Genomic DNA, 26,981 nt, shown 5'->3' with positions numbered 1-26,981 from the left:
TCTGCCCATTTCTTGTCTCAGTCACAAGATGATTGCCCAGAGTGAAGACATTTACGAATTGCGGCTTTGCGACCGAGGACTTACCTTAGGTAGGTACATTACCTAGTACGAGACATATGGAGGGGCAGAAAAAGTGGGATGAGGGGGAGGGGGAGGGGCTGTGGGAATCCCAAGTGTGGGGCTGCGGCGTGCCGTTCTTCCATTGGGATTCGATTGGTGTACTCCATCAGATCTCCGTCAGGTGCCTCATTCCGTGTTAGCAGTCGGCCTAGTAACGTGTGGATTTGGCAATGGAAAGTAATGCCAATTTATCTGGACGAGTGGCCAGTTGGAGCAATGAACGCCGGTAATAAACCATCTGTAATCCAATGGCTGAGGGGCCGTGTCACAGAAATATCAACCCCAGTGCTGTACCATAGCTCAACGCAGGCCAAGGCTTTCCAGAAACCGAGAGCGAGCCCGAATACCTTTAGGCACTCAGTTTTGGGTAGAAAGATTCAAAGAAACTCATTTTCTCCAAGTTTTATTTGGGCATTAAACAGACTTCACTTGGACAGCCTTCGCACGTCCAGGGAGACAGACCTCTAAATGCTGTGTGCATCGACAACGCAACGGGTGTAAGTCTCAGTTGGACTAGCTCCGTTCCCCGCCCCCACGCCCCATCTGCCCCGCGTCACCTCGTGACATGGATGACTGCTGGTTCAAAGTACCTACCCGAAGTACCTTTTGTCAGTCCCTGACCAAAACATACCAGATCTTTGAACAACTTCTCGAGTTGACGGATTCCTGCTGCTTTTAACAGCGCTGAGCAGGTGCGGCGATGCATCATCCCAACCTCTCTTGTCGATTGAAATATACCATCGAGGGATCTCATGCAGGCTGTTGCAACCTCTGCAGTAATATTCATCCATACCGAAACACGCACCAGGTTTCCCCGCTCCACATAGAACCGGGCGATGGGATCCTTCACCTGCGAGACAAGAAGCATCGCATGCAGAATCCGATAATTTATCCCTCTCCAACCGGCTAAAAGAGCAAAATCGCATTGGTCGGCAATCCGGTGAGTTGTGATTCATTGCCCTCAAGACTACAAACAGTCTTTGAGATTTTGCGCGACTTTACCCGAATGTTGGACTCAACTCAGGACCGCCATACCTAAGAAGGACTTCTTTTACGCCAGAAGGTAGACTCTAGGCCATACGCACCTTGGCAAATACCCCGAATACTCAGCATATTCGTACATGTGTCTTGTCTATGTACATGCGATTTTCAGGTTGATCACGGCCCGTGAGGTCGGACGCACTCCGTACTTGGTTTCCTATTCATCTGGGTCGTCCATCCCGTTCTAGCCCTGATGGCTGTACCCTCGTGCCCCTCCGCGCCTGCTCAAACTCTCAGTCTGAGATACCACCCGACGGCATCTCCACTGAACACAGAGACACCCCACTAACCCTCCTAGACCCAATACTTGGGTTTCTATTGGCGGAAAATCTTGGAGGTGGTTTCTCCGTCCACTCAGGCCACTCCCATTTCCATCAGTTCACTCTTCTCCAACCCTTCAACGGAGCACAAATCCATGCCAACCTCTCACATATCGTCAAGGAGAGGTTACAGCAATGCACTGCGCCATCCCATCTGCTAGATGCTCAACAGTTTTATACCCAATGCCGGTTCTCTCCCGCCGGCCACCGGCTGCGGTCACCGGAGCTGACCGGCAGTGACCGGGACATGCCAGAGAGGCACGCATCGCTGGCGCAGAGCATAGCTTACTATTGCTCGTACGTTTCCACAGTATGGCAAGACGTCTTTTCCACCACTTTTTGCTGACCGCAGAATTTCAGTACCCTCTGTATCATGTTCCACTGCTGTCATGGCTCTCGTCATTTCCATGTTCTCCATTTTACCACTTAGTGTGTCTACTATTCTCCCTAGGCGGTGTCGATAGATCAAAAGAAGATTACGGGGAAAGTTCAACTTATGCACGACGGGCGAGCAACCCCGAGACTCGGCGACCAATCGCCGGATGATTTACCAGGCACCTCCGTCCTGAAGGCGTGCATGTCCCTTTTCGGCGCTAATGCTAAGGGCGGGTTCGACGACCCTTGTGTGCATGGCGGAACTACACGGTATTACACCTCTCCCCAATGATGGCCTTTTCCTCATTACCGTCTCGCGTTGTCTTCCACGTACGATTCCAGATTCCGGATACCACCCAGCCCTGCGCTGGCTGCCTCCATGCAGATCTCGTGGCATCGGCCGGGAGCATCTGGCTCATTGGCGCATTTCATCTTCCCAGCAGATCCTGTCCACGACACAGGGCTACAGCAGATGCGTCCTCGCTACCGTCTATTACCGGAGCCCACGGACGACGGACGTGAGTGGGCGATGTTGGGCTGGAGGTTCAGGGGAAGTCTCTTGGTTGTCTCGGATGCCTCTCGTCTTGTGACGACTTGTTTCCCTCGACATCTGCAAATACCCCGCCATGGCTGAGAACCCAGGGACATCTCCCTCGCTATGTGACTTGGAGGCAGAGAACCGGCTTCATACTCGCTAATGCTGTTAGTGTTCTCAGTCAAGACCTCTGCAACCCCTTTAGCTTGACCAACAATGTTCTTTCAACCCGTTGAAGGCCATGAAAGAGCAGGAAATGGACACCAAAGTCTCATCATCTCCTGAACTACCTGGAAACAGCTTCAGCTGGAAACAGGAACCGCTTGCCGCAGTACCGGCGACGCACCTCAACTCTACATAATACACACTCCACTCTGCACACTCCACCCCCTTCTCCATCTCTCTTAGCGTCTTTTTACTCCAAAGTAGTTTCCGATTGCCCCCCCCCCTCCCTCCCCCAACTGGTGTGCAAAGGAGCGTCCCAAAGTGGCCCTGTCGTGCAGTCGTTAGCTTCTCCGGTCTTGGATTCCAGTCTACACGATGCTCGATAGTTCGGGCCAATGTCCACACGAGCAAGTCCCTCGCGACGTGTCAAATATTTATTTCTAGACTCATCCCACCCCACGCGGGCCTGCTGATACTGGAGCAGGCCCATTAGCTCACGAGAAACCTTCTTCGTCATTTCTCTTCCTTCTCTCTCCTATAAATACGACGCCGGCCTCTGCCCACCTCTCTGGTCAGTACCTGTCACCTCTTCTCACCACTTATTCCACTCCTCTCCTGTGCGCTTTCACCACTCTGGTCTGCCCCTCTCACTCACACTTTCTTCACAGCTCTCATCCATCCAGCTCGCCCACCACTACCAGCTCATCATGACTGTCTCCAACGGAAGCAGTGGCGCTCGCCGCCCCCTCCCCGTCGGCATCTACGCCCCCACCATGACCTTCTTCGACCCCGAGACGGAAGATCTCGACATCCCCACCATCAAAAAGCACGCCGAGCGTCTGGCCAAAGCCGGTCTCGCTGGCCTGGTTGTCATGGGCTCCAACGGGGAGGCTGCCCACTGCACGCGGGAGGAGAAGCTGGCCGTGACCAAGGCCACCCGTGAGGCTCTCGACGCCGCCGGCTTCCAGAGCACCCCCATCATCCTCGGCGCCACCGAGGGCAGCGTCCGCGGCACCATTGAGCTCTCCAAGGCCGCCATCGAGGTCGGCGCCGACTACTCTCTCATCCTCCCCCCCTCCTACTTCCGCGCCCAGATGGACGAGCAGGCCATCTACGACTACTTCATCGCCGTCGCCGACCAGAGCCCCATTCCCCTCGTCCTCTACAACTACCCCGGCGCCGTGTCCGGCATCGACATGGACAGCGACCTGCTCATCAAGCTGGCTGAGCACCCCAACATCGTCGGCACAAAGTTCACCTGCGGCAACACGGGCAAGCTGACCCGCGTGGCCCTCGCCACCAACGCAAAGACCCCTTGGTCAGAGGGCTCCGGCTACATGGCCTTTGGTGGCATATGCGACTTCACGGCCCAGACCCTCGCCAGCGGCGGCAGCGGCATCATCGCCGGCGGCGCGAACGTCATGCCCAAGGTCTGCGTCAAGGTGTGGAACCTCTACTCGGAGGGCAAGAGGGACGAGGCCATTGAGCTCCAGAAGAAGCTCAGCCGCGGCGACTGGTTCCTGACAAAGGCCGCCATCGCCGGCACCAAGGGCGCCATCCAGAGCTACTACGGCTACGGAGGCTTCCCCAGACGGCCCCTGAGACGTCTGGAGAAGGCCCGCACCTCGTCTATTGAGGAGGGGATCAAGGAGGTGATGGAGATTGAGAACTCGCTCTAATTGGAACGCGGCGGCTCTCTGGTCATGATTTCACGCACTCATGATAGATGATGAGAGGAAGGAAAAACAGACCATTATGTGTGGGCACTTTTGCCCGGCGTGGCAGATGGTGGGGTAAACGTCCTCCCACCGATCACCAGCCGTGGGGGTCTCGGAAGAATGTCCGGGGTGATGCTATGCCGAGCTTTGGCTACCCCCTTGACACACCCACTATTACTACCCTCACATAACTCGGACTTTGGCTCTTCCTGACCCCCCTTCCCCCCCCAAAAAAAAGGAAAACGCAGTGGGCAGGCATCTATCGATAGTTTTAAAGGGAGTTTTTTGGTAGGAATAACGATTGGGATAAGAGGTTGCATTTGCTGGTAACATCACCAACAACTCTTGTACTAGGAGCGCATAGTCAGAGATAGCATCCTTTGGCCTAGCATCATAGGGAGCCTCATAATAGAACCTCTTTTTTTGTATGAATTTCAAAATCGTTCATGTTTTCATTCATCATTCGTCTACGTTATTGTTGTCTATTGGCGCCCAGCACAGTTTCTAGTGCCAACTTCCGCTTCATACCGCTCTGAAAATGTTGCCACATCTACACCCTATACCGCCTCGGATCCAGCTCCGAAATATCGGCGCTGGCGGGCTTGCCGTCAAGTATGTACTCGGACATGAGCTTGCCCGTCGCGGGGCCGTTCTGGATACCCCAGCACGTGTGGCCGGCCGCGAGCCACAAACCAGGCACCGACGTCGCGCCGATGAGGGGCCCGGACTCGTGCTGTGGGAGGTAGCACGCCTGCTTTGCCTTGATGGAGGCGGCTGCCAGGGCTGGGCTGACGGTGGCGATGTACGAAATGATGTCGTCGCAGTTGGCCTCGTCTACTTGGACCTTGTCGGCCGTGTCCGGTAGCGGTGCGTCTTCGTCTGGTTCGCCTGGAGTGGGGAAATTGCTGTAAGCTTCAATGTTTCGATGACTTGGGTCTGGTGTTCTGCATCTGGGGAAGGGAGGGGAAGGGTGAACCAACCGCATGCGTACACCTCGCCGTACGGCCGAGCGTAAATCTCCGGGTCGACGACGCGCTTGTGTTTCCTCTTTTGACCGTTGCTGACTCGGTGCTCGGGCACAAAGTCAGCTGGGAGCTTGATGCTGGTGAAGACGGCGTAGGGGCTGACGTCGGCGTTGTAAACGACGCTGTGGGCCCGCAGGCCTGTGACCTTGGACCGCGGCAGCAGACGGCCGGTCCACGGTCCGGCGGACACCAGGACATCCGTCACGTCGTCGATTGTCCGGGTCTCGTTGGATTCGCGGTCGAGGTACTCGACGCTCTTGACGCCGCCGCCCTCGCCGGAGAAGTTAATGCTCTTCAGCTGCGCGTTCGTCCGCACCTTGACGCCTTTTTCCTGAGCCAGCGCTGCCATCGACGTTGTAAAGTCGTAAGGATGCACCTGCGCCGTCTCCGTCGCCCCGGGCCTACCCATCTCCGCATAGGTCTCGACAGCGGCCCGGTCGATCCAGTCGAGGTCCTCCGGCACGCCCGAATCCCGCAGCATGGCCTCGGCAGCCTCGTCCTGCTTAGGGAGCCTCTCCCACCCCTTTTCCTGCTCGCCGTCGTTGGCGCCGGGGGCGACCGCTTCAGGCTTGGCGGCGGCTTGCTTCAGAGTTTCCAGCTTGTGCTTCGTGACGCGGGCCTCGAAGCTACCGCAGTTGAGCCTCCGGTACCCCCACCGCTTCTCGCCGCCGTGCTCCGCGGCGAGCTCCTTGTGCAGGCGGTACGACAGCGGGACGAGGCATGCGGGGTAAGCCCAGAGGGCGAGCAAGCCGCCCGCTTTGCCAGAGGCGCCCGATGCGATGGCGGTGGCCTCGAGGATGGTGATGCGGTGCAGAGCAGGGTTATATTTTGGGTGTCTGGTGAGGAAGTATGCCGTTGTGGAACCGATGATGCCACCACCTGCGCCTCCTGATATCAGTCTACGAGGAAACCTACGAGCGGCGACGACGACCACCCTGTTGTAGACGTACCGACGATGACAATGTTCCGTTTCGCTTGGGGATCCATGGCTGGTAAGGGCGGTGTTAGTGTTGAAAAGGCCTCTTCCTCCAGTATCCGTCTTGCAATGTCCAGTTGCCGTTTCTCGCGCCGCTGCTTCTTCGTCTTCTTCCTGACGGCGGGCATTTCGTCACCGCGGGGCGGCCGTCCCGCGGTCGAGTTCGAGCTCGAGAGCACGGTCCGGGGCGGGGTAGTTCCTTATCGATAGCGGGTAGTAACGGCCGCGGGCCGTTGATAGAACGAGACTCTGTGTGGACTGCGGCCGGGTCGCGGCCCCTCCCCCTCCTCTCCAGGGTAGGTATCTTTGAGTGGATAGTGGATTGCAGCAAAGCCCCGAACAGCGTGACGTGATTCGGGGTGGTTCGCAACTGAGGATTGGAGGATGAGAGCCAGGGACGGCAATTGGCCCGGGATATAGCTTGCATTCCAAATATGGAAATTACCTCGGCGAGGAAGCTATGACGGATCAAGCGTTGATCCGCCTCGGCTCGGCCCAGAAAGCTTAGTAATTAACAACGGATGGATGGTTAACGTCATGAACCAAGTGGGAGGGAAGGAGCCCCTCCCCGACCTCCTCGGTGGTGTTGCCTCGACTCGGCCAGTCCACCGCTACGGAAGACCCGGACTTCAAAGTTGGTGCTGGACAAAGTCGATGCTTCAAACCCGTCTGGACTGGCCGACTCGGGCACCGGAACAACGCATTCAACCGACTGGCTCCACACTCACATGAAGAGAGCCGGGTCTCGCGTTCGCTTCTGGAGCTAGCAGGTAGTGAATCTGTATTCTCAAATCAACCTGTTGTTATAGACATGATTTGTCAGTGGTCTTGTTAGTAAAATTTCTGTAGCAAAGGATGCCGCGGAAGTTGAGCAACTAGTGACCGACGATGCATTGTCTGATACTCTGGTATCCATCGGCAAGGACAACTAAATCCGCAACTTCGGGACGTCTGAATTGAAACAAAATGGCACCAGAAAATGCCGTTCCGTACCTCGGCCGATGCAGAGCTTGTCGACCCTCCCGCTTCCATCGCGACGGAGCCCCACAATGACCGAAGACCCTCTTGTTCTGCCCCACTCGAGGTGTCAAAGTGCATATCTGTAGAGGCGTTGGTAGTGTGATGGTGCAACACTAACGGTATTAGACGGCAGAGTACAGAAAAAGGTACATGCTATGTTGGGTGTAGGTAGTCGAGTAGCCTCGATGCGAGTGCACGCCCGTGCCCGGGGGCCCATTGGAAACCGGATTGAAACTTTGTCCCGGCAGCAGAAAGGAAAGACGGCGTACTTCCCGTCCCTACATCTCCAATTTCTCCCTCGTGGCGTCACACATGGCATGTTTCGTCAACTACATACCAAAGCTTTCTCTTCCATAACAACCACTGCTCCCGTAGCTGTGCATCATCCTCGACTCTTCTTTCTCTACATCAACTCGCTCACAACTCGTGCATCATCGCCAAAGCGACCGCATTTTACCAACAAGCACCAATTGCGGGGTAATTTCAGAGCTATCGCAGAAAAGCAACAGCAAATCCACACAACCGCAGCAATGGCATCAGCAACAGGCTTCTACGACTTCAAGCCCTTGGACAGTACGTGTGATTTGATTGCCGCGCGCGCTGACCAAGGAACCTGAAACTTGTTTCGCTGACATGTTCTCCTCCTCAAAACAGAGCGCGGCCAAGAGGTCCCCCTCGCCGACTACAAAGGCAAGGTCGTCCTCGTCGTCAACACGGCCTCCAAGTGCGGCTTCACCCCGCAGTACGCCGGCCTCGAGAAGCTCTACAAGGACATCAAGGAGAAGCACGGCGATGACTTCGTCGTCCTCGGCTTCCCCTGCAACCAGTTTGGTGGCCAGGAGCCCGGCTCCGACGACGAAATCCAGAACTTCTGCCAGGTCAACTACGGCGTCTCCTTCCCCATCATGCAAAAGATTGACGTCAACGGCGACACCGCCAACCCCCTCTTCCAGTGGCTCAAGGAGGAGAAGCCCGGCATCATGGGCCTCAAGCGCATCAAGTGGAACTTTGAAAAGTTCCTCGTCGGCCGCGACGGCCAGGTCAAGGGTCGCTGGGCCAGCACTACCAAGCCCGAGAGCTTGGAGAAGCCCATTCTCGACGAGCTGGAGCAGAAATAAACGCGAGAGGAAAGAATGATACCCAGAGCGTGTTGGGCTGTTCATCATGGAGCCCTGGTCGCTGGTTCAGCAAATCTGAGCTAGTGACGGGTCTCGTGGTGCAGCTGACAAGCGTCAAACTCCCTTCGGTTTACTATGCACGGAGGATAAATAGCAAAATGAATCAATAAAGTGATTTACTCTGTTAAAGATCTCCATGAAGTGTAAGTGAGGATGCGGAGACGTCAGTGTAGTTGAAATAAACCTACAGGACATTCTCAAAACGATCCTTCCGTAGATTCATTAATTCCATGACGTCAGCAAGATAACCATGAACAAACTGACGCTGCTCTCCAATGGCTATGCGCCATATTCACTTATTGAGGCCCTCGAGAATTTCCAAGGCTTGATATGGTCGTGCTTCTACACGCAATATCTCTTGTCTCGACTGACGTGTGAAGGAGTCTTGCTCCCGTCCATTGGTAGCATGATCCTCTGATCATTTTCACCCTACAATTCAGCGACGTCCATGAAGTCTGGTCGCTTCTTTCGGTCCACCTTCATCTCTTCAGCAAGCTGGCCGAGGGCTCAAGTCAGTACTAGCCATCATGGCTGGTGTCATCGCCGTAATACTTGGCCGAGGCTACCCACTCGGCTCTCGAAACCTGCTTAGAGGGCCAAATCCTCCCTAACAGCGACAAACCAGAAGCCAAAACCCAAGAGGCTGTTCTAGGGATAGCCGTACCATGACCCTCTGGTTGCTCTCTTGCGTGGCTCACTTTGACTGTTGCCATCTCACACAAGTCCAGGCTTACTGACGCGACCCAGGGAAGATGGGACGATACTTCGCAGGGGGAAGTGAGGTTGGTGATCACTGCCAATCTTGAAAAATTGTAGCACAGCCGAGTAGCGAAAACTGTTCTGATCTCCACGCATCAAAATCCCTCTAGGACTCTGCCCAACACATGCGTATCTTTGGAAAGAGCTATTTGCGGGCCGTATCACACACCGCGCTGTATGTAAATTTCTCTATAACTCACAAACACTCGACTTTTGTAGCGGCGCTGGTAACGGACGACGGCTGTTCAAATCGCACCTGTCCTCGCCTAGAAATTATGACCTACACACTCTTGCTTATAGCTACTGTGGCCACACAGGTCGAGAGTTCCTTGGAAAGAAGGATGAGACCGTGGGCACGGCCATCCCGCGGTGCTCCATTTTTGAACGTATAGACAATATTAAAGTAGTCTTTTGCCAATCTCAAGACGGCCTTTGACCAGGCCATACCAATTTTGATTCTATCAACCTTAGAATCATCGACCGCCCGCACCTGCAAGCGACAACTGACCAAAAGTCCCATGTCCTTTTGCTCACGCGGCATCTGCTGGATATCGTACCTAGAATCGGACACACTCCTTCGTCCCTAACTTAGAATCGCCTGTTTGAACTGCCGGGAGGGCATCTACTTCGCTGCCACCGTACCCAACCAACCCATGGGGATCGGGTTTCCGGACTTACTTCGACGGCGGCGACGGCGAGAGTGGGGCCGAGCGGGACCCAGACCCGGCTCAGCTTCACGGACAATACTGAAATGCACAAGAATTCCCGCCACGAGGTCGAGGATAATGTGACCCTACTTCCACGTGCATCTGCAAGCCATTGACACTTGGAGGGGGAGTACGGCGTCGATTCCTCAGGACCTTACTACGAGTGGACCGTGTTGGGATACTAGGTGCTCTCTCGGTCAGGTCAAGGTGGGCTCGGTGTACATTTACCACACGAGCCACACTAACCCAAGATGAGCCAAGCGGCCCCTCCGCGATAAGATAAGATTACAAAAAATTCGAGAGCGGCACTCGAGCGCCTCCAGCGACTGCGTGCGCCTCTCTGTCTCTGCCATTGCACCTTGTTCACCTTCTGGATTCACTTCACCAATCCGATAGTTTTTGATCCCCACCTCCCTTTTCCCGCAAGAAAAATACAATCGCAACAATGGGTTCCGTCCTCCAAAAGAAGAAGCGCCGCTCCGGCCGCGCCAAGGTCAAGATGCCAAACAGGCCCAAGAAGCTCCTCAACCCTCTGGGCAACGACATCATCGCAAAGAACTGGTACGCGGAAACACACAATATCTCGTTACACCCTCCACTCCGACTGGCTTCATTCCATAGTACCTTTCTCCGACGAATTCAACCAGCTATATCTAACCTGCATCGTCTTCTAGGAATAAGAAGGAGACCCTGACGCAAAACTACCGCCGCCTCGGCCTCACAGCCCGCCTCAAAGCAGCGACAGGCGGCACCGAAAAGACCCTCTCCCAGCTCGAACAGTCCAGAGGCAACGGCAGCACCAAGGCCGCCGCCCAGCGCGACCCCTTTGCCATCGCCACCACCGAAGAAGCCGTCTTTGAAGAAGCCCGCGTCGAGCGCGACGAGAACGGCAAAATCATCAAGATCCACTACAACAGCAGCAGCAAGCGCAGTAACCCCCTCAACGATCCCTTGAATGCCCTCGAGAGCGACGGCGAAGACAACGACGACAACGAAACCGAGGAATGGGGCGGTATCGACGACGAGAGCAGGCCCGAGGTGATTCGCCTTCTCGAAAAGGAGGCCGCGCTGCCCGAGGTCAAGAAGCCGAGGCACATGAGCCAGCAGGAGAGGGAATGGCTCGAGAGGCTGGTCGCGAAGCACGGCGATGATTACGAGGCCATGGCGCGGGACCGGAGGTTGAACCCCATGCAGCAGACGCGGGGGGATATTGCTCGCAGGGTGAAGAGGTTGACTGGCAAGGCTTAATTTGATGTGAGGAGAGTGGAGAAGAAGAAAGTGAGGAAGGAAGGGGAGACCAGGGGGCATTTGCAGAGAGGCCAAGAGAAAAGTTCACAAAAGGGGTTCACTCACGATGCATGTTGGTGGGATGGGAGAGCCTGGCTATAGAGGAACACTGTCGCGTTTCCTCTTGAGGAGTTATGGCGTTTTCAGATAAAACTTTGGCATAAACAAAAAATTATTCCGCATGTTCACAATAGACGCAAGTTGCTGTTCTGACGCAATTTGCTGTTTTTTCAGACTTTTGATCGTCATGTCATCAAATTTGATGTCTACCTAGAGAGAGCTTCATGCCTGGTATCTTTGCGATAACCTTTATACAAATAGGACGCCGACAACACCCCGTTATCCGGAAATAAAATCTCAAGCCATCTATGTGAACACTGGACAGCACAGTCCCTCATCAAACCAAAACCTGGCCGGTTTTGCTCGGACTGTAGCCCTGCCATCACAACCCATCATACTGGAACACATCGCCCCGCTGAAAGAATGGGAATATTCGTCTTAGTGCATCGTGCGATCGTAGGGCGCGGAAGGGAACTGCGCAGGCCGGTCGTCATCATAGGCGGGCGCTGCGCCGTACGGCTCGGGGGTGGTGTACGGTTGTACTGCCGCCGCGGGGCTGGTGGACGTGGGCCTCTGGGGATGGGTTTGAGAGTGGTACTCGGTCTCGCTGTCGAACATGGCGCCGTTCTGGCGAGAGGGGAGGGATCCGTAGCGGTTCGGGTCATCGTCCTCGGCGCCGTAGGCAGAGCTGCCGGCACCGTAGCGGCTGTTATAGCTGTCGTTGGCGTACCCGTGGTTGCCGGTGGCGTTGCCGCCGTAGAGTGTAGTGTTGTCGTCGTGGTCGTCCATCTGGACGGGGGCATAGGCCTCCTCGTCGTGGGGCGCCATGGAGAAGGCGGCCTTGTCGGGGTCGATGTTGTCGCCGCTGAGCTTCTCCTTGTCGTAGCCAGGGAGCTTGCCGTGGAACTGATAGTACTTGAGGGTGTACAGACTGACAAAAGTGCTGGCGCCGAAGAGAAGGCTGTCCGACTGCTGTTAGCATCATCGCTAGAGGGAAGCTGTGAAATGTAATCTTGATGACTTACCATACGAAAACGCCCAAGCCGACAATGGCCTTGCTGAGTTTGCAGCCGTCACCGCAATCGTTCGCCGTGTTGTAGGCCGCCTGACTTGCGAAAGCAGAGAGCCAGATGATGGTGAAGCAGGCGTCTACGATGGCCATGGCGTAGGGGTTGGCCAACTTTCTCGTCCTCGGCCACCGCGGCGCCATAATCAGGTAAATCCACGCCGGTAGCGAAAGAAAGCACTGCGATGCCACTGTCAGCAATTTGGATACCGCCGGATTAGCACAGTTTCCCCGTCAGGATGCCTTACCACTCCGAAAGTCCACCCATTGTTGCCGACGATTTTGGCATTGTCAGCTCTAAAGACGGCGATTTCCAATGCCCAGATGGCGAAGGACAGGATGAACTGGAAGATGTGCAGGCCGAGCTTGACGCCGGGGACGTATTCCGGGTCGAAATCTAGATTTCCAAGCATGTTTGTCGTCGAGTCGTCGAGGATGGCGGTTTTTTGGATGATCTAGCAGGCTTTCCCTACGTTGGAGATCGAAAGGGGGAGGTGGGATGGGAGGAGGTTGTCACCTATGCGACTGTTGCTCCCCTGGCCTTTTTTCCCCTTCTAAATAAAGATCAAACTCAATCCGGCTCGGCAACGGGGTTTGGCGAGACAACCCAGGACCGGAGACGAGTGGACGGAGAGTTTTGGGGGCCAATCGATAAGGGAACCCTCTGAAATGATGTAGCTTGTTCACTTAGGTTGTTCGGGTTGTGGGAACGAGTGCCAGTGCTGTGCTGCTACTGCTCAAAAACCACTACAAAGTGCCTAAGCTGTAGGCAAATGTGAATATGAGGAGAGGGTGAAGGAATGGTGAGATTGGGAAGCAGTCAAGGTAGAAGACGGGGAGCAGGATCAAAGAGGCTTTTGGGGACGCGTCTGCCTTTTTCTTGTCTTTAAAACGAAACAGCCCCGGCTGACCTCGAATTGCGGCAGTGACGAGACGTGGATTCAGTGGGCAACGACTCGTTCCCTCTTACAGTGGCAGGGGAGTGGACGCCCGGCAGAACAGTGGGTCCAAGCCGCGCCTGAAGCTTCCGTCGTCATCTTTTCTGCCCTGCCCCTACCTACCTACCTCTTTACCTCGAGGTACGGATAAGATATCAGGGTCTATAATCGTTGTCATATTTGCCCAGGATCCCCTCTACGGCCATTTTGCAGCCCCGATGTTGCTGAACCTCAACGCGCAATGGGGCGGGATGACTGAGTTTCCCTTCCCGAACGACGCCAATGCGAACTCATGGCTCACGGCCCAAGGACGGTCCTTGGGACGGACGGATTCCACCCAGGTTGAGATGGGAATTGGGACGGGATGAGCTGTCCATCCCGCAAGGCATACGCAGACAGACTGCGGACTTGGGTTGAACCAAGCCACTCAACCGCTGGGTTTACCACTGCGCCACTGCATCCCAGGCAGCGAATTATCGTCCCTCAAGCGCTGGCAGCTGAGCAATAGATCCCTGCACGCCACGCCTCCCGAGCGAATAGTTCGAACCGGCTCTTTTTTTTAACCTTTTGTTCTCTTCGCCCTATGGCACTTGGTGTCGCCGCATGGGACCAAAGGGACGTGTACTACATGGATAGTGATTACTCAAGGTACAGAGAGGGTAGCCACGCACTAAGTCAATGGTGTGTCTGCCTTTCGTATTCTCAACCGTCGACCGGCGCAAGCCAATGGCTGACGCGCCGTTGTTTCTCATACCGAAGCCAGCGAGCCCTAATTGCTCTCGACGTCGGATTGGACGTTGCTTCGCTGTTGCTTTGCTGCTGCTGCTGCATGCTAAAATTGTCCTGGTTGTCTGGGGTGATGCGCGGAGGCAAGGGGGGGAAAGGACAGACGACGACCATCAATGATGACAACCTGCAGGACGATGACGGGCCCCTGTTTCTGGATTGTGACCCACGGCAGAGGACCGCCTGGAGAGTGTGGTTTTTGCGAACGGACCCGGAAGCTGTCAGCAGGATGGAGCCGCCAAAAGAATGCGCGCGATACTAACCATGAACACTGCCAGACTGACCGACGTCCGGCACCTCCAGTTCTGTCTATCTGTAGAGAACCCAGGAAACTCAAGAAGCTAACACGAGCCCGCTGCCGCCGCATTCCGTATGGTCCACGCGCACAGCGGCTGAGCCGCCCAGCGAGCGTTCCCCTCCTCCCTCCGCCAGGATTGCGACGCACAAGGTCCAATCGGCCTTGCGTTGCCTGGTCACAGGGCAATTGTTGTCTCTCGTACGAGATCAGAGACGAGAGTGCCCCAGAGCCTCACCCTCCATGCGAATGCGGTCCATTTCCGCAGACCATGACCTTGATCTGACAAACGGGGAACCTTGAGGGCATCTCCATCGAGGTACATCTTTCTCTCTGCCTTTTGTCTCCCATATTAATAAGGGCCGTTGGTCTGATCGCCAGAGCGGGAAGAGGGCACTTTGGGTACTCAGATGCCCTTGCGTCAGGAAATAGAGTCCCTGGCGGAGTGTGGACACAGTGGCGTAAGTCTTTGTCGCCCGATGTTACTCATGTAAAGAAGGGTCCCCTCCATCCACGGCCGCAGGACAGAGCAAGAAAGCATCTCACCTGTGAGGAAGCGAGCGAGCGAGCGAGAGTTGCGTCGCCATCTTGGCTGTACCCGACATAGCCACTCTGGCTTGCATGTCGCCAATATCCATATGCCGGCGCAGGTTGAGGCCTCTTCCCGACGTGCAAAAGGCGGGGGAGTTGTCTTTCCATTCCGGGGCATCTTCCATCTTCTCCGTCTTCCCTCGTCGGCGTTTCCGACTCACGACCGGCCCGAGAGAGCCATGTGGCGGCGGCTGCAGCGGCAGCAGCACAGAACTCTGAATCTTGGGACGAAGTCTGGGTGAATCTTGCATGCCAGCGGCCAGTCCTCCATCCCTAGCTTGCGGCTGAATACAACTGGAATTCAGCACGGACACGAAGCCTCGTTCAATGTCTCGATAATGTCTCCGATGTCTCTGATCCCTTCAAATCTCATTCAGCCCTTGGCTCCAACTCATCACATATCCAGTAAAGGGTCCTGCAATGAGTGCTATCATCTATGAACCATGAACTCACAATATTAGAACCGGTGTTGTCCAAATGAGATGCGATGAAATAAATCGCTTCGCACTCGTACAGTGTGAGATAACACGGTTCAAAGGCAAAATCTTGGCACTGTGCACAGTGTAGAAATGAGGGTCTTCCACATTGAAATTTCACGACTGAGACGTGCCTCATTTCGAGCCCTTGACAGACCCAATCTTTGGCAACCCCTCCAACCTCACTCGATCTCACCTTGGATAAGGTAGCTCAAGTCGAGATCCCCTACCCCTTCAAAAACGTCATGGCGCAAACAACGCCAGCAGGCGCGCCCGCCCTCTCGGACCTCATCTTCCCCACGACCGCCAACCACAACTTCTCCCACATCCTTACGGACCTCAAGCGCTCCAATCTCTCCATCGCCAACAGGCTACGCTCCATCACGCAGGATGCTGAGTTTGTAAAGGATGTCGTCGCGAGCTATGGCGGCCGGCCCCTCGTGGCCAACGAGCGCTGCGGCAGCTGGTATATCCGCCCGGGGGATAAGAGGGCGAGCGCTTACTTTAAGAGCACCGACGGGCACACCAATGCGTGGAAATTTAGTACGCGGAGGTTGAATCTGCATCTCCTTGAGCTCGTTGGGAAGCATGATGGGTGAGTTGAAGTGAATTTGTGGTGAAATCTCGCATTGTTTTGGTATAGGAATCTGGCGTGGGCAGAGTTTCATGTATATACCGGCTTTATAAGAGCAGAGCTGACCGAGGCCCCAGCTGCATCATCGTAGATTCAACCCGTAGGGGCAAGAGTAAGGTTCATTGAGTACACATGAGAACCAACACTGACACACAACCCCAGGAATGCCAGACGCCCTAAGCAAAACCATCCCCATCTGGTGCACCGTCTTCAACATGGCCCTCTTCCCCGACCTCGAAGCCCGGCTCTTCACCCCGCCCAACGTCGTCTCCGCCTCGGAGCACGCCCAGATCACCGCTCTCCTCCCATCCTTCCTAGCCTCCCTAAAGGCCCTCAACCTCGACCTGGCAGCCCTCCGCGCGCACGTCTCCAAACCCCTGCGGCCCTTTTGGGTGACCCAGGAGACGCAGCTGTCGTCTGCTTCGTCTGCCCACAACGTGAACGTGGTCTTTGAGGAGTACCACCCCATCATCTGCTGCACCTCCTCGCGCCGCGTCGCCGGCACGGAGATGAGCGAGGCAGGCTACATCCAGGGCGCGGGCGACGACACGGAGAACTGGGCCCTGGGCCTGACGGCCGAGGTATTTTGGGAAAATGTCACGGCCCTGCTCCGTTGCCCCGAGGCCGACCTCCCCGAGCTGGTCGTAAGCCTCGTCGCGGAGGACAAGCGCAATGCTCCAAGGGGTGTACAGCCAAAGGAAGTAGCGCCGCGGATCTTGGTCTGTCCGCTACCCCTGGCCGATGACGACGACGAAGGCGGTGCTGCGTTCGCGGCGGCGGCGGCGGCGGGTGGTGAATGCCGAGTCGCACTCACGCAAGACGTCACGCCGCGGGACTCGTGGGTAAAATCCCCGACGTACATGCAAGTCGGCCTCGGGAAGCACAAGGTCGCCAGTCGTAACCTCAGACAGGCGCTGCCAGACATTTGCGCCTTTGTCTCGCGTTATCTCGACTCACGTCGGGCTGCGGGCGCGGACGTGGACGCCGACGGCGCAGAGGAGGGCAGAGGCAGCGTCCTCGTGGCCTGCGAGACGGGCAAGGATCTATCCATCGGCGCCGCGTTGGCCATCTATTGCTGGTGCTTCGACCAGGACGGCAAGTATCGGGTGGCGGACTCTACTACGTTCTTCAACAAGGACATGATCCGGGTGAAACTCGGGACCATCATGACGGCCTTCCCGGAAGCCAATGCGAATAGGGCTACTTTGCAGAGCGTGAACAGCTTTCTCATGGACCACCGAAGATGAAAAAAATTCTCTCTTTACTAGGTAGTCTCGAGTCTACTTGGATTTGGCCTCTCCCTGAGCGACCTTGATGAGCGCCCGCGAGAACCGAAATGCTACCGGTTTAAAGCTAACGATATGAACATTGTAAAATTGGGGAGAAGATAATAAAGAAAGGGGTGGGAAGGGGGATCGAGGCATCATTCCTCTATATCGCCGCAGCTCACTTCACAGAGAAGGCGACGGGATAGGAACCCCGGCTAGTCAGGCGCTCCCGCTCTCAATCTTGGCCAGGCTGTCGGGGAACTCGCTCCAGTCCTTCATGACGACCACGGCGCCGGCGTCGCGCAGCACCTTTTCCATCTCGTCTTGCCTGTCAGCGGCGTAGGGGCCGACATAGCCGATGACCTTGATACCCGCGCGTGTACCGCTGAGGGTACCGCTCTTGGAGTCCTCGATGGCGACGCACTCCTCGGGCTTCTTGCCGAGCGTCTTCATGGCGTGCAGGTAGATGGCCGGGTCGGGCTTGCTGGTGGGTTTTGGCAGCGACGTGGCGGCGCTGAAGACGACGTCCTCGGCGAAATACTTTTCCTGGCCTACTTTCACGACGGACGCCCAGACGCGGCGCTTGGCGGACGAGGAGACGACGGACAAGGTGTGCTTGCCGCCCTTTTGGAGGGCCTCGAGCTGGTCGTCGACGCCGGGGCAGGGTTTGAGTGCGGCTTTGAGCTTGGCGATGACGGCGTCCTCCTCGCGGGTCACGTAGGTCTCGAGCTCGTCGGCTTGCAGCTCGAAGCCGTGGGACTTTGCGAGGCCGAGGAGCATGCCGCGGAAGTTTTGGCCGACAAACTCCTTGATGAGGGACTCGCCGGTGAAGCGCTGCGTAATGTTGCGCGCCTCGCAGATCTCATTGATGAGGTCAGCGCAGGCCTCAAAGGCGAGCTCCTCGGAGAGAACGAGGGTGTTGTCGCAGTCGAACAGGAGGGTGGTGATCTAGGCGGCGTCTCGTGTCAGTCACACCCGTAGTACTCGTCGGCTGGGAATTGTAGTATCATGAGAGCTTACCTGAGGCATGTTGGCGGTTATCTACAAAGAATCGGATGCTGTTCCGGAGGTGGGTGGAGAGCTGTATCGTGAAGAGCGGGGTCGATGAGCTGGGTTGAGACGGGAAAGATTGAGCTACCTGGAGGGGAAGCTTATTGTCCGAGACCAATTGACAAAGAAACCTAGATTGAATTGAGGGCGAGTTTTGCTTCAGGAGCCGGAGAACCATGCAATGGAGAGAGGGGGAGAAGAAGTAAGCTTATGAGTGAAATAGAACAAGATACCATCTATCTCCTAGGAAACCGAAAAGGGAATTGGATGACATTGGTCCTTCTTGCTTCCCGTCTATTTGCCTCACCCCCCACCCACTTTCTTCCTCCAAGTCGGCTGTTCGTTTTCGTCGTCCCGACGAGTCCAATGGGAATGACAGCCATCACAGAACCTGGGCCAGCTCTGCCGGGAAAATGGCCCTTGCAGCCCCCGAAAACACTTTGTTTGCCGTTCCGGCCTCCCTCTCCATCGACGCTCCGGGCCTGGGCTGGTGTGCTCAAGGTATTTTGGTACCTAGAATGAGGGGCCCCACCAACGTTTTTACCCCTCCCCCTCCATACCCACGGGCGCCCCATCCCGCCGTCCACTGGGTGCTGCCATTTCCCGCATGTGCAGTGTCGTCATTACCGCGGGGTCGAATACAACAAGGCCGCCTACTCAAGCTCGTGAAGGAACGACGGCGACCTGGGAGCCGGACCGCCAAACCAGGCTGGGTGCGCCACAGACTTCCCACCTACTAGATAACTCTTAATTTCTTGATCATGATAAGTTGATGATAATTTTAGTAGAGAAGATTAGACTCATCGCAACGTACTAATCCCCCGAAACTGACCCCGCACCCGCGCTTCATCATCCCGAACCCGCCAGCTCGAACCAGAGTTCTGCCGAGCAAAACCTGAGAAGAACTTCCGACTAAGCGTTTGAGGTGGAAAAAGAAATAAGGCTACATACGGGCGCATCCCAACCTGCTAATCTGAACCGCCATAATTTTCCGATCTTTTCCCCCTCTCTCCCACCGCGCCGCCCCGTTCCGTTCCTTTTACGCAGCCAAATCCAACCTTTGAAGAAGAAGGATGCTAGACGACCTCAGCCCATTCGTCACGCTTTCCTCGCAGCATCCATGCACCTAGGATAAAGCAAGGACGAAAAAATCCACAGTCTTTTCTGCTCTCACATAATCCATACACATCATCATTTGTGAGGCAGCACCACCCCACCCCACCCCGCAAGGAGAAAGCTCGCTCGGTCTTTGCGAAAGGAACGTGGATGTCACAGAGTACACACCATCCAAACTTACATTGCACCCATTCAAACTCGACGGCCCGTCAGCCGTAGTGCCGAGACCCTTCTTCTCCCGAGCTTAGGGAGGGGGAGAGAGCAAATAATCTGAGATGAGGCTGACGTCGGTCCCGAGATGCCCGACAAGTCGTCCAGTGTCGTCAGCGAAGCCAGGTTGTGAACCACCACTTCATGAAAAGCACCATCTGATCACAAGTTTCGAGTCAATGCAATGTTTAATGGGCTGATCCGGGCGTGTTGTTTGTACAGTTTCATATGCCTCATGCCCCTCTTAATAGATCTACCAAAAGTTGAATTCCCATCACCTGTGTTGGTAGTTATCGTGGCTCTGCAACTAGAAAAACTACCTCCATGTGGTCACTTCTCAATCACAAATGTCATGGTGGCTCAAGTACGGTCGTATCAAAAAGTCTCAAACTTGAATTATTTCGTATCTAAGTACTTCTGCGCAGGCATCACCTCATAACAATACTCATTCTGTGTTGCCTGCTCATGATATGCTCAATGCTCAAAGGGAACAATAGGCCAACCCAGCAGCCTTTCGGCAAAAGGAAAAGGGGGAAAAAAACCACCAAACGCGCCCTAAACTCCTATTCATGATGAGCATCCAGCCCAGAACCCAAAGATCGTCTTGTTTGCGGTCAAACGCTATCGTCTTGGTGTCGTTACTACGCCAAGACCACCATTACTCATTTGCTACAAAACACTTCACAAAATCTCCTTCAACTTCTGCTTCTGAGCCGGCGTTAAGCTCGTGGGGAACTTGACGTTATACTTGATGACAAAGTCACCCCTCGTTCCGGGCTTCTTCGAGATGGGCATGCCGAGGCTGGGGTACCGATCGGAGCTGCCGGGTTGTGTGGGGCCGTTCTTGTCGAGGTTCAACTGCTTGCCGTCGATTGTCGTCACCGTCCGCTTCCAGCCCGTGAGAGCCTCCTTCAAGTCCAACTCGACGGTGTGAACCAGATCGTTGTCTTCGCGCACAAACAGCGGGTGGGCTTTCTATAATGCTTGTTAGTATCGCGATGCCTCTTGAGTATTGCATGGGATGGGATGTGGTCTTACCTCTTCCAAAATGAAGTGAAGGTCCTGCTGGCCACCCTCTTCCTGGTCGCCGACGCCCTTGAACTTGATCTTGCTGCCCTTCTTCAGGCCCGGTTTGATGGGCACCTCGAGAACAGTGTCGGTCGTCGTCCTCTTGCCCGTGTCGTCAAATGTCTTGCGCTTAATCTTCATTTTTTTCGTCACGCCACGGAACAGCTCCTCCAAGGTGAGCGGGAGAGGTCTTTCCACCGTCGTGACCTCGGGCGTTGCCTCCCTCGCCCGCGGCGAGTCACCGAACCCGCTGCTGCGCATTCGCTGTGATCGACCGCCGTGTGGGCCACCGGCACCGCCAAACGTTGAGAAAATGTCGGAAAAGTCGTCCATACCACCACCGCCCATACCACCGGCACCAGAGCGCATGAACCTGGCAAACACGTCGTCCGCCGGGCTAAAGTTGAATCCGCTGTTGCCTCCTCCGGTGCTGAAGCGGAATGTACGTGCGCCGCCGCCGGCGGGCATGCCCCCTCCTCCAAAGTCGAATCCACCGGGCATGCCACCCTCGGCGAAGGGGTTTGCGCCACCGGCATCCGGTGGAGGGGCGCCGCCGCCGCGGAGCAGGAACTCGAGACCATAGTCGTCATACGTCTTGCGCTTTTCGGGATCGGAGAGGATCTCGTATGCCTGGGAACACTCCTTGAACTTTTCGGCGGCGTCTGGATTATCCTTATTCTTGTCAGGGTGGAACTTTAGTGCGGATTTCCTGCACACGTGAGGTGGTTAGCAAGTTGGGTCTCAAAGGTCGTGTGTGGAGATCAAGGGCGATTGGGCCACGCCGTTGGGCAACGACGGGTGAAGACCAGGGAGGGGCAGAGAGAGTAAAAAAAATCATTGAAAGCTATTGCGACTTACCGATAACCCTTTTTGATTTCATCTTGCGTCGCCGTGGGTTTGACGCCTAGTTGATCGTACAGCTTGGTTTCTTTCACCATTGTTCGAAACTGTCGGGGATTGTCGTGTATAGTCGATCAGTCAAGTACACGGATGAGTGGTGTGGATATCGCCGCGAATATGAGTTTTGATCGCTGATACTGTAGAGTCGTGTGTCACTTTGGGTGTTAAGTCTGAACCCTTGAAAGTGTTTTGCTTGCAGTCGATCGACGTGCGTGTGTGAAAAGCAAAGAAAGAGTTGGGAGTTTTTAAAAAGAGGAATTGAATAGAATGGTTGGATGATGCGGCCAGCCGTTTGGGTGCTTGGGTGCATGATATGTATATATGCAGTAGCCACAAGAAAAAGAAGGCAGCTAATAAATAGTACACTACGTAAGGCGGGTCCTTACAGCGCAGGGTAAAGCCAAGAAAGACTGGGTCACCGAGGGGAGCCCAGAGCGTCTAGTGGTAGAAACGGCCCCCCGGCCGTCTTCAATGGAAGAAACAGGGCGCGGTTGTGGAAGGTTCGGTGCTCGTCTCTCAGTCTCAGAGGGGCCCAGGACAGGGCAGGGGGTGGAAGGGGAGGGGAGCCTTGACCACCGTCCCCGAGCGACTTTGCGACCCAAAAACCTGGCGGGGCGTCGAATCGGGTGATCTCACCCGAGCTGCCTCGATGGAAGAGCACAGAAGGCTGGCTGGGGCCCGTCTAACCAAGAGTTTAGTCTGACTGGTGTCTGATCCAAATATATTTACCTCTACCTATGTAGTATGGAAGCATGCGGTAAATGGTCCCCGGAGATTCAATCAATGTCATCTTCATTCCAGGCGAGTATCGGCAATCAGAGAGCTCGTCGGATAGCAGGGAAGCACTTGCAAACCGCGCCGCCCAAATCGACAATGACGAAAATGGCGGGGTCTCTTGCCGTGCGGGAATGGCGGAGTCAGGCTCATGCCGTGGCTCGAGCGCCGAAACAAGACACCCCATCCCTGCAATGCCACTCAATCTCTCCTACTTGAATAAGAAGCTTCGAGAAGCTTCTACGCAGTTATCCGTAACATATGACAGGCCTCCACGCTCGTCAACTTCGTGTAGGCACTAGAATCAAACAAACCAAGATAATGGGGTATCAAATAATTGATATTTCATCGCTTACGGCATATATCGTCATCATATACATGGCAATGCCGTGTTGCGCTGAGCTGGAGAGCAGTCGAGGAGCACATGCTGCTGCTTGCTGCATTGCATGCCTCTCAGACTTGTCTGCATCGCTATGCCTTTGCGAGTCTTGTACCAAAATGCCTCCTGTGATGCTCTCTAAACTGCATGCTACTGATGCTCGTCGGGAATTTCCATGTCCATCATTTTTATCGTCTTTTGCTCATCTCTTGGGTCGTGTGCCGTTCCGTAAATCGAGTGTCTAGCCATGAATGGCGATCCGGCCCCGCTTCCGCTCCGTTCCTGCATCTCGGGTCCCTTGGCCGGCTCTTCAAGGTCTGGTGTCACTGTGCGACTAATCTCAGTAACGTCGTCGGTCGGAGCATTGGCCGATAGCCGTGGGTCCTGGCCAATGCCGGTCGATTTGGTGCCGTAACCTCGTGCCTTGTCTTGCGTCTCACTAGAGTACATGACCTGGACTAGGCTCTGGTCTTGCGTCTCTGTGTTACCTTGTCTTGCTGCCAGATCGGTCATCTCCGTGTCCATGGTGCCGTCTCCGTCGCCAAAGGGATCCGTTTCAATCTCGAAATCCCCGGCGCGGGAGTTTGTATCGCTGTTCCCCAACGAAGCTCGATTAGTTGCCATGGAGTCGACGCTGCCCGACCGATATTTCCTCTTGGACGGCGAAATTGGTGACATATTCGTGTTTCTCAGGTTCGACACTTCGTCCGTAGTTTCCTGGTTCAGTTCCTGCCTGAAAATCTTGTTCTCAGCCTTGGCGAAACGTAAAAGGGCGTCGGAAAGAGGTGCCACAGGTGTGTTGATTGCATCTTCTGTAGCATACACGAGCAACGGGTTCTTGGTCTCAAAGTAGATTGCATCCACCACTTGCTGGAAAGTGTATTTCTGTTGCAAGTCAGCGCCCGAACCAAGTCAGATAGAATCACGTTGCAACTTTGCTTACCTCGGCCTTTGCATATTGCTTGGCACTATACGACAAGCGCCACCACTGATCTACCGAAGTCGGTGTCTCGTCAATGTCTATGAGTGTCGGCTCGGCTCGCCTGCAGACATATGTCACGTTCTGCTGTGTTGCTATTCCCCTCAAGAGGTACTTCTTGCCGGTGAAGGGCTTCCTCAAGCCTGGCTTGTCAGGGTCTGTGAGTAGAGCATTGAGGTATTGCTTCCTTTCCTCAAGCCTCTCACGTTCCCACTTGAGTTCTGCTTCCCGGATTAATCATTGGCAAACATGGGAAATAGGTGGCTCGACATACTCTGCTGTTTCTCCTTGACTTGAGCAAGCTGCCACTTGCATCTCTGGAGCACCTTTTGCGAGCTTTTGAACAGTTCTTCTTCAGCTTCAGACAAGACGCACGGCACATCTTCCAAACGGATATTGCCTTGCTCATCGTCATCCGACTTTCGCAGCTCTCTAAACCGCCCCAGGCCATCCAAGTAGCGCACGTGGCTCTCGTACTCTTTGATCGTCTTTTCAAGCATTTCCTCCTTGTTGTGAACCTTGTCCGTCTTCGGATCAATCCACTTGGTAAGCTCGAACTCTTTGGACTCTGCTTCGTAGAGCATCCTATGCACCCAAGCAAGGTGTTCTTGGCAGATCTTTGCCTCTTCTTTTCGACTCTCGAGATAGCGCTCAGGATACCACACTTCGGGAATGTCGAGTTTCTCGGGTGTGCCATCGCCGTCAATAACGACCGTCATGACCTCGCCCATGTCATCGAGAACAACCATTCCGGTATCTGCATTGAGCTCCAGCCACGTCATGACGTCGTGCCACACAATCCAGTTCCACGCCTCGTACAGAGTCGTCGTCTTTTCATACTGGCTTTTCGTCAACTCGAAATTCAAGAATGCAAATCTTTGTGGATCTTGAGTCTTTTCCAGTGTGCCCGTAGACATGGGGCATGCCAAGTGCGTCAGGGGTTTGATGACATCGGCATCAGTCTTTTCTACGAGTGTGTCAAAGAACTGTCTCTCTGTTGCGAAGGTGGTTTTGGGAACCAGATCGGCCATGGAATCGATAGACCCGTAGCTTCTCTCGGTCAGATCTAGAAAGGCCATCAGGCGATGAATCTCCTCATGAAAGTCTGGTTTCGTGTCTTCGGCCCACAGAAGCTCGCCTTGGCTCATGGCGGCAAGGACGTGAGGAGCATAGATCGGTTGACCTTTCCACCATTCGCTGTTGTGGCCATAACTGGCGGCTTGTTCGCCACCCTGCAGTAGGATATTGCGTGCAAGGGGAATCTCATGCAGAATAGTTAACACAGAATCTAGATGGTGCTTCGACGTGCGTGCCGTGGTTCTCTGGACCAGGAACGCCGGAGCGTCTTCCTCTCGCTTTCTCGCAGAAGGTGCGGGATCGTCGTCGACTGTCGTCTGGTAAGAGCTCGTTGCGGTTGTCACCATGGCCCAACTGTTCTGATCATAGTCAGACCGGTTGGCAGGTCCAAAATGCGGGGCGTTGGCGCCGCCGCCCGTGACGCCGGCTTCCTGAGGTACGTAGTCTGCGTCCCGTTGGGAGTCACGAATAGCCCGGTTGTAATCATCCTCTTCTTGCGCAGCGGTACTAGGGGCTCCTAATGTCCATGGTTAGCCAAAGCCCCATACAACAGGGAAGGCAGTACCGGAATGGTCCCCGGTCGTCCAGTCAATCATCCTACCAAGCGGCGATCGATTATTTGTTCTCGATGGTGGTCGTGAGGGCGCGCCTGCGGAAGGCCCGTAGAAGCCGTTGTCGGGCGGAGGGATAACGCCTTGTATGACGGCATTGTCGGGCGCTTCGATGTTGAAAGCTGAGCGGCAGAGTCAGCAACACGATGTCTCTAGCTGCTGGAGTGTACAGTCAACGCACCTATCCCAGTGTGATTCGGCTCTCCTTCGCGACCCGCCCCAAACGCTGTGTCATCCCAAGTGTACTTTCTCCGAAACTAGGCTCGTTAGCTACAACAATGAGCTCTTTGACCAGGCATTACAGACCACATCGACTCCATCTATCAAGACCTCTGACGCAAGCTCATCCCGATTGCTGTTGCTCTATGTTACACATCAGCCATTCTGTCGGCAGGATAGACTTCGCGCGTGTCCTCCCGCCGCAGCTTTCTCACCTTGAGTGCTGTGATCACGATGTTGCGGTCTCTCGCGGGGTCCAGTCCCGAGAACTCGAGAAAGTTGTCAACATCCTCTGCCGTTGGATCGGGCGCCATGTTGTAGAGCCACCCCTCAGTCGTTGCCGAATCGAATCGTTTTGAATGGGTCGATTAGAAGCGATGGTGGTGGAAGGATCGAGGGTTGCGCATGGCTATCGAGAAAGACGGACTCGAGTCGCGGGTGGCCTGGCGCATATAGCTAAGCCAGAGAATGGAAGAGACTCGGAAGGATGATGTCAAACGGGATGGACCCGGCGTGCTGCGAGACTCGACCGGCCTAAGCGTGCTGCTATCCGTACGGGTGTGGAAGAAGGTCGGAACGGAGCTCTTAGCAACAGAGGGAAGCAGTGCCGGCGCAGTTTCGATCTCACCCCGTTCGTCTTGTCGTCAGATCTTGTCAGGACACCTCACGTTGGATTTGGCAAGGTAAGTGGAAGCAGCAACCGAGTACGTAGACCCGTGCTGGGAAGGCCCCATGAGCTGCCCTGCCGGCTACTTTGACGTGGACAGTGCGTCTAAGCGTCGCTGTTAAGACACTTGCATTCCCCACTATCTGCCGTTACCAGAACTCTTTACCGTCAAAGGCTCCCCGGGAGGCCACAACTGATTACCAAGGTAGTATCGAAGGGTGTATAGACATTTCTATCATTTGATTAAGGTGGTCATAATAAAGATTATCATTATTAGATCTTTCTTCCTAACGAGTAAGGTAGTGGAAGAGTCATAGATTTAATAACCCTTGTGGATGTTGATGGTGTTAGACGGGCAAGTTTACACTTTAGACTCTTTAGGGAGCTGAAGGATAGGGAACGGCGTGCACGTTAATGGTCACTGCCAGCCCAATCCTCGCCAGCAACCTAATGTTGCACCAATGGGCCGGCAACTGGACAGTATCTACCAACTACCAGTAGGTACGACAGGTTGACCGAGAACGTCAAAACAAGTTTGATCATTCCGGTCAGCAGCCGCATGTGTTTTCTCAGACAATCGAGCCGTGCTAG

General features: G+C 55.0%; 11 protein-coding genes across 11 annotated transcripts; 5 read left to right on the top strand and 6 right to left on the bottom strand.

The window, feature by feature from the left end:
* Window positions 1-3,263: 3,263 nt before the first annotated feature.
* On the top strand, window positions 3,264-4,235 carry CORC01_08295 (dihydrodipicolinate synthetase; the record flags this gene model as incomplete). The annotated part of the gene is made up of 1 exon (XM_022619928.1): window positions 3,264-4,235. One exon carries the CDS (start codon window positions 3,264-3,266, stop codon window positions 4,233-4,235), a length of 972 nt encoding a protein of 323 aa, XP_022473532.1.
* A 589-nt stretch (window positions 4,236-4,824) lies between these two features.
* On the bottom strand, window positions 4,825-6,403 carry CORC01_08294 (FAD dependent oxidoreductase; the record flags this gene model as incomplete). Its single annotated transcript, XM_022619927.1, has 3 exons — window positions 4,825-5,179; window positions 5,266-6,187; window positions 6,250-6,403. 3 exons carry the CDS (start codon window positions 6,401-6,403, stop codon window positions 4,825-4,827), a joined length of 1,431 nt encoding a protein of 476 aa, XP_022473531.1.
* A 1,422-nt stretch (window positions 6,404-7,825) lies between these two features.
* CORC01_08293 (glutathione peroxidase) lies at window positions 7,826-8,413 on the top strand (the record flags this gene model as incomplete). The annotated part of the gene is made up of 2 exons (XM_022619926.1): window positions 7,826-7,868; window positions 7,950-8,413. 2 exons carry the CDS (start codon window positions 7,826-7,828, stop codon window positions 8,411-8,413), a joined length of 507 nt encoding a protein of 168 aa, XP_022473530.1.
* A 1,971-nt stretch (window positions 8,414-10,384) lies between these two features.
* On the top strand, window positions 10,385-11,187 carry CORC01_08292 (ribosome biogenesis protein Nop16; the record flags this gene model as incomplete). The annotated part of the gene is made up of 2 exons (XM_022619925.1): window positions 10,385-10,500; window positions 10,614-11,187. The coding sequence occupies 2 exons, from the start codon at window positions 10,385-10,387 to the stop codon at window positions 11,185-11,187; spliced, it is 690 nt and encodes a 229-aa protein (XP_022473529.1).
* A 537-nt stretch (window positions 11,188-11,724) lies between these two features.
* CORC01_08291 (uncharacterized protein) lies at window positions 11,725-12,765 on the bottom strand (the record flags this gene model as incomplete). Its single annotated transcript, XM_022619924.1, has 3 exons — window positions 11,725-12,247; window positions 12,312-12,532; window positions 12,601-12,765. The coding sequence occupies 3 exons, from the start codon at window positions 12,763-12,765 to the stop codon at window positions 11,725-11,727; spliced, it is 909 nt and encodes a 302-aa protein (XP_022473528.1).
* A 397-nt stretch (window positions 12,766-13,162) lies between these two features.
* On the top strand, window positions 13,163-13,441 carry CORC01_08290 (uncharacterized protein; the record flags this gene model as incomplete). Its single annotated transcript, XM_022619923.1, has 1 exon — window positions 13,163-13,441. A coding segment is annotated over one exon (279 nt), but the record flags the coding sequence as incomplete, so codon positions are not given.
* Window positions 13,442-14,409: 968 nt separating this feature from the next.
* CORC01_08289 (uncharacterized protein) lies at window positions 14,410-15,213 on the bottom strand (the record flags this gene model as incomplete). Its single annotated transcript, XM_022619922.1, has 2 exons — window positions 14,410-14,545; window positions 14,918-15,213. 2 exons carry the CDS (start codon window positions 15,211-15,213, stop codon window positions 14,410-14,412), a joined length of 432 nt encoding a protein of 143 aa, XP_022473526.1.
* Window positions 15,214-15,683: 470 nt separating this feature from the next.
* Window positions 15,684-17,319, top strand: CORC01_08288 (initiator tRNA phosphoribosyl transferase; the record flags this gene model as incomplete). Its single annotated transcript, XM_022619921.1, has 3 exons — window positions 15,684-16,033; window positions 16,150-16,184; window positions 16,235-17,319. 3 exons carry the CDS (start codon window positions 15,684-15,686, stop codon window positions 17,317-17,319), a joined length of 1,470 nt encoding a protein of 489 aa, XP_022473525.1.
* A 240-nt stretch (window positions 17,320-17,559) lies between these two features.
* Window positions 17,560-18,369, bottom strand: CORC01_08287 (haloacid dehalogenase-like hydrolase; the record flags this gene model as incomplete). Its single annotated transcript, XM_022619920.1, has 2 exons — window positions 17,560-18,288; window positions 18,361-18,369. The coding sequence occupies 2 exons, from the start codon at window positions 18,367-18,369 to the stop codon at window positions 17,560-17,562; spliced, it is 738 nt and encodes a 245-aa protein (XP_022473524.1).
* A 2,028-nt stretch (window positions 18,370-20,397) lies between these two features.
* CORC01_08286 (psi1) lies at window positions 20,398-21,722 on the bottom strand (the record flags this gene model as incomplete). The annotated part of the gene is made up of 3 exons (XM_022619919.1): window positions 20,398-20,691; window positions 20,755-21,493; window positions 21,643-21,722. 3 exons carry the CDS (start codon window positions 21,720-21,722, stop codon window positions 20,398-20,400), a joined length of 1,113 nt encoding a protein of 370 aa, XP_022473523.1.
* A 1,265-nt stretch (window positions 21,723-22,987) lies between these two features.
* On the bottom strand, window positions 22,988-26,037 carry CORC01_08285 (ubiquitin interaction domain-containing protein; the record flags this gene model as incomplete). Its single annotated transcript, XM_022619918.1, has 7 exons — window positions 22,988-23,722; window positions 23,781-24,037; window positions 24,091-25,410; window positions 25,495-25,626; window positions 25,686-25,761; window positions 25,811-25,867; window positions 25,939-26,037. The coding sequence occupies 7 exons, from the start codon at window positions 26,035-26,037 to the stop codon at window positions 22,988-22,990; spliced, it is 2,676 nt and encodes an 891-aa protein (XP_022473522.1).
* Between the last annotated feature and the right edge of the window lie 944 nt (window positions 26,038-26,981).

The sequence above is a fragment of the Colletotrichum orchidophilum genome (genome assembly GCF_001831195.1).
Source record: "Colletotrichum orchidophilum strain IMI 309357 chromosome Unknown Scaffold_70.1, whole genome shotgun sequence".
Classification (NCBI taxonomy): domain Eukaryota; kingdom Fungi; phylum Ascomycota; class Sordariomycetes; order Glomerellales; family Glomerellaceae; genus Colletotrichum; species Colletotrichum orchidophilum.
The sequence above is the reverse complement of the archived record's forward strand: the minus strand, read 5'-3'. Positions and strand labels throughout refer to the sequence as shown.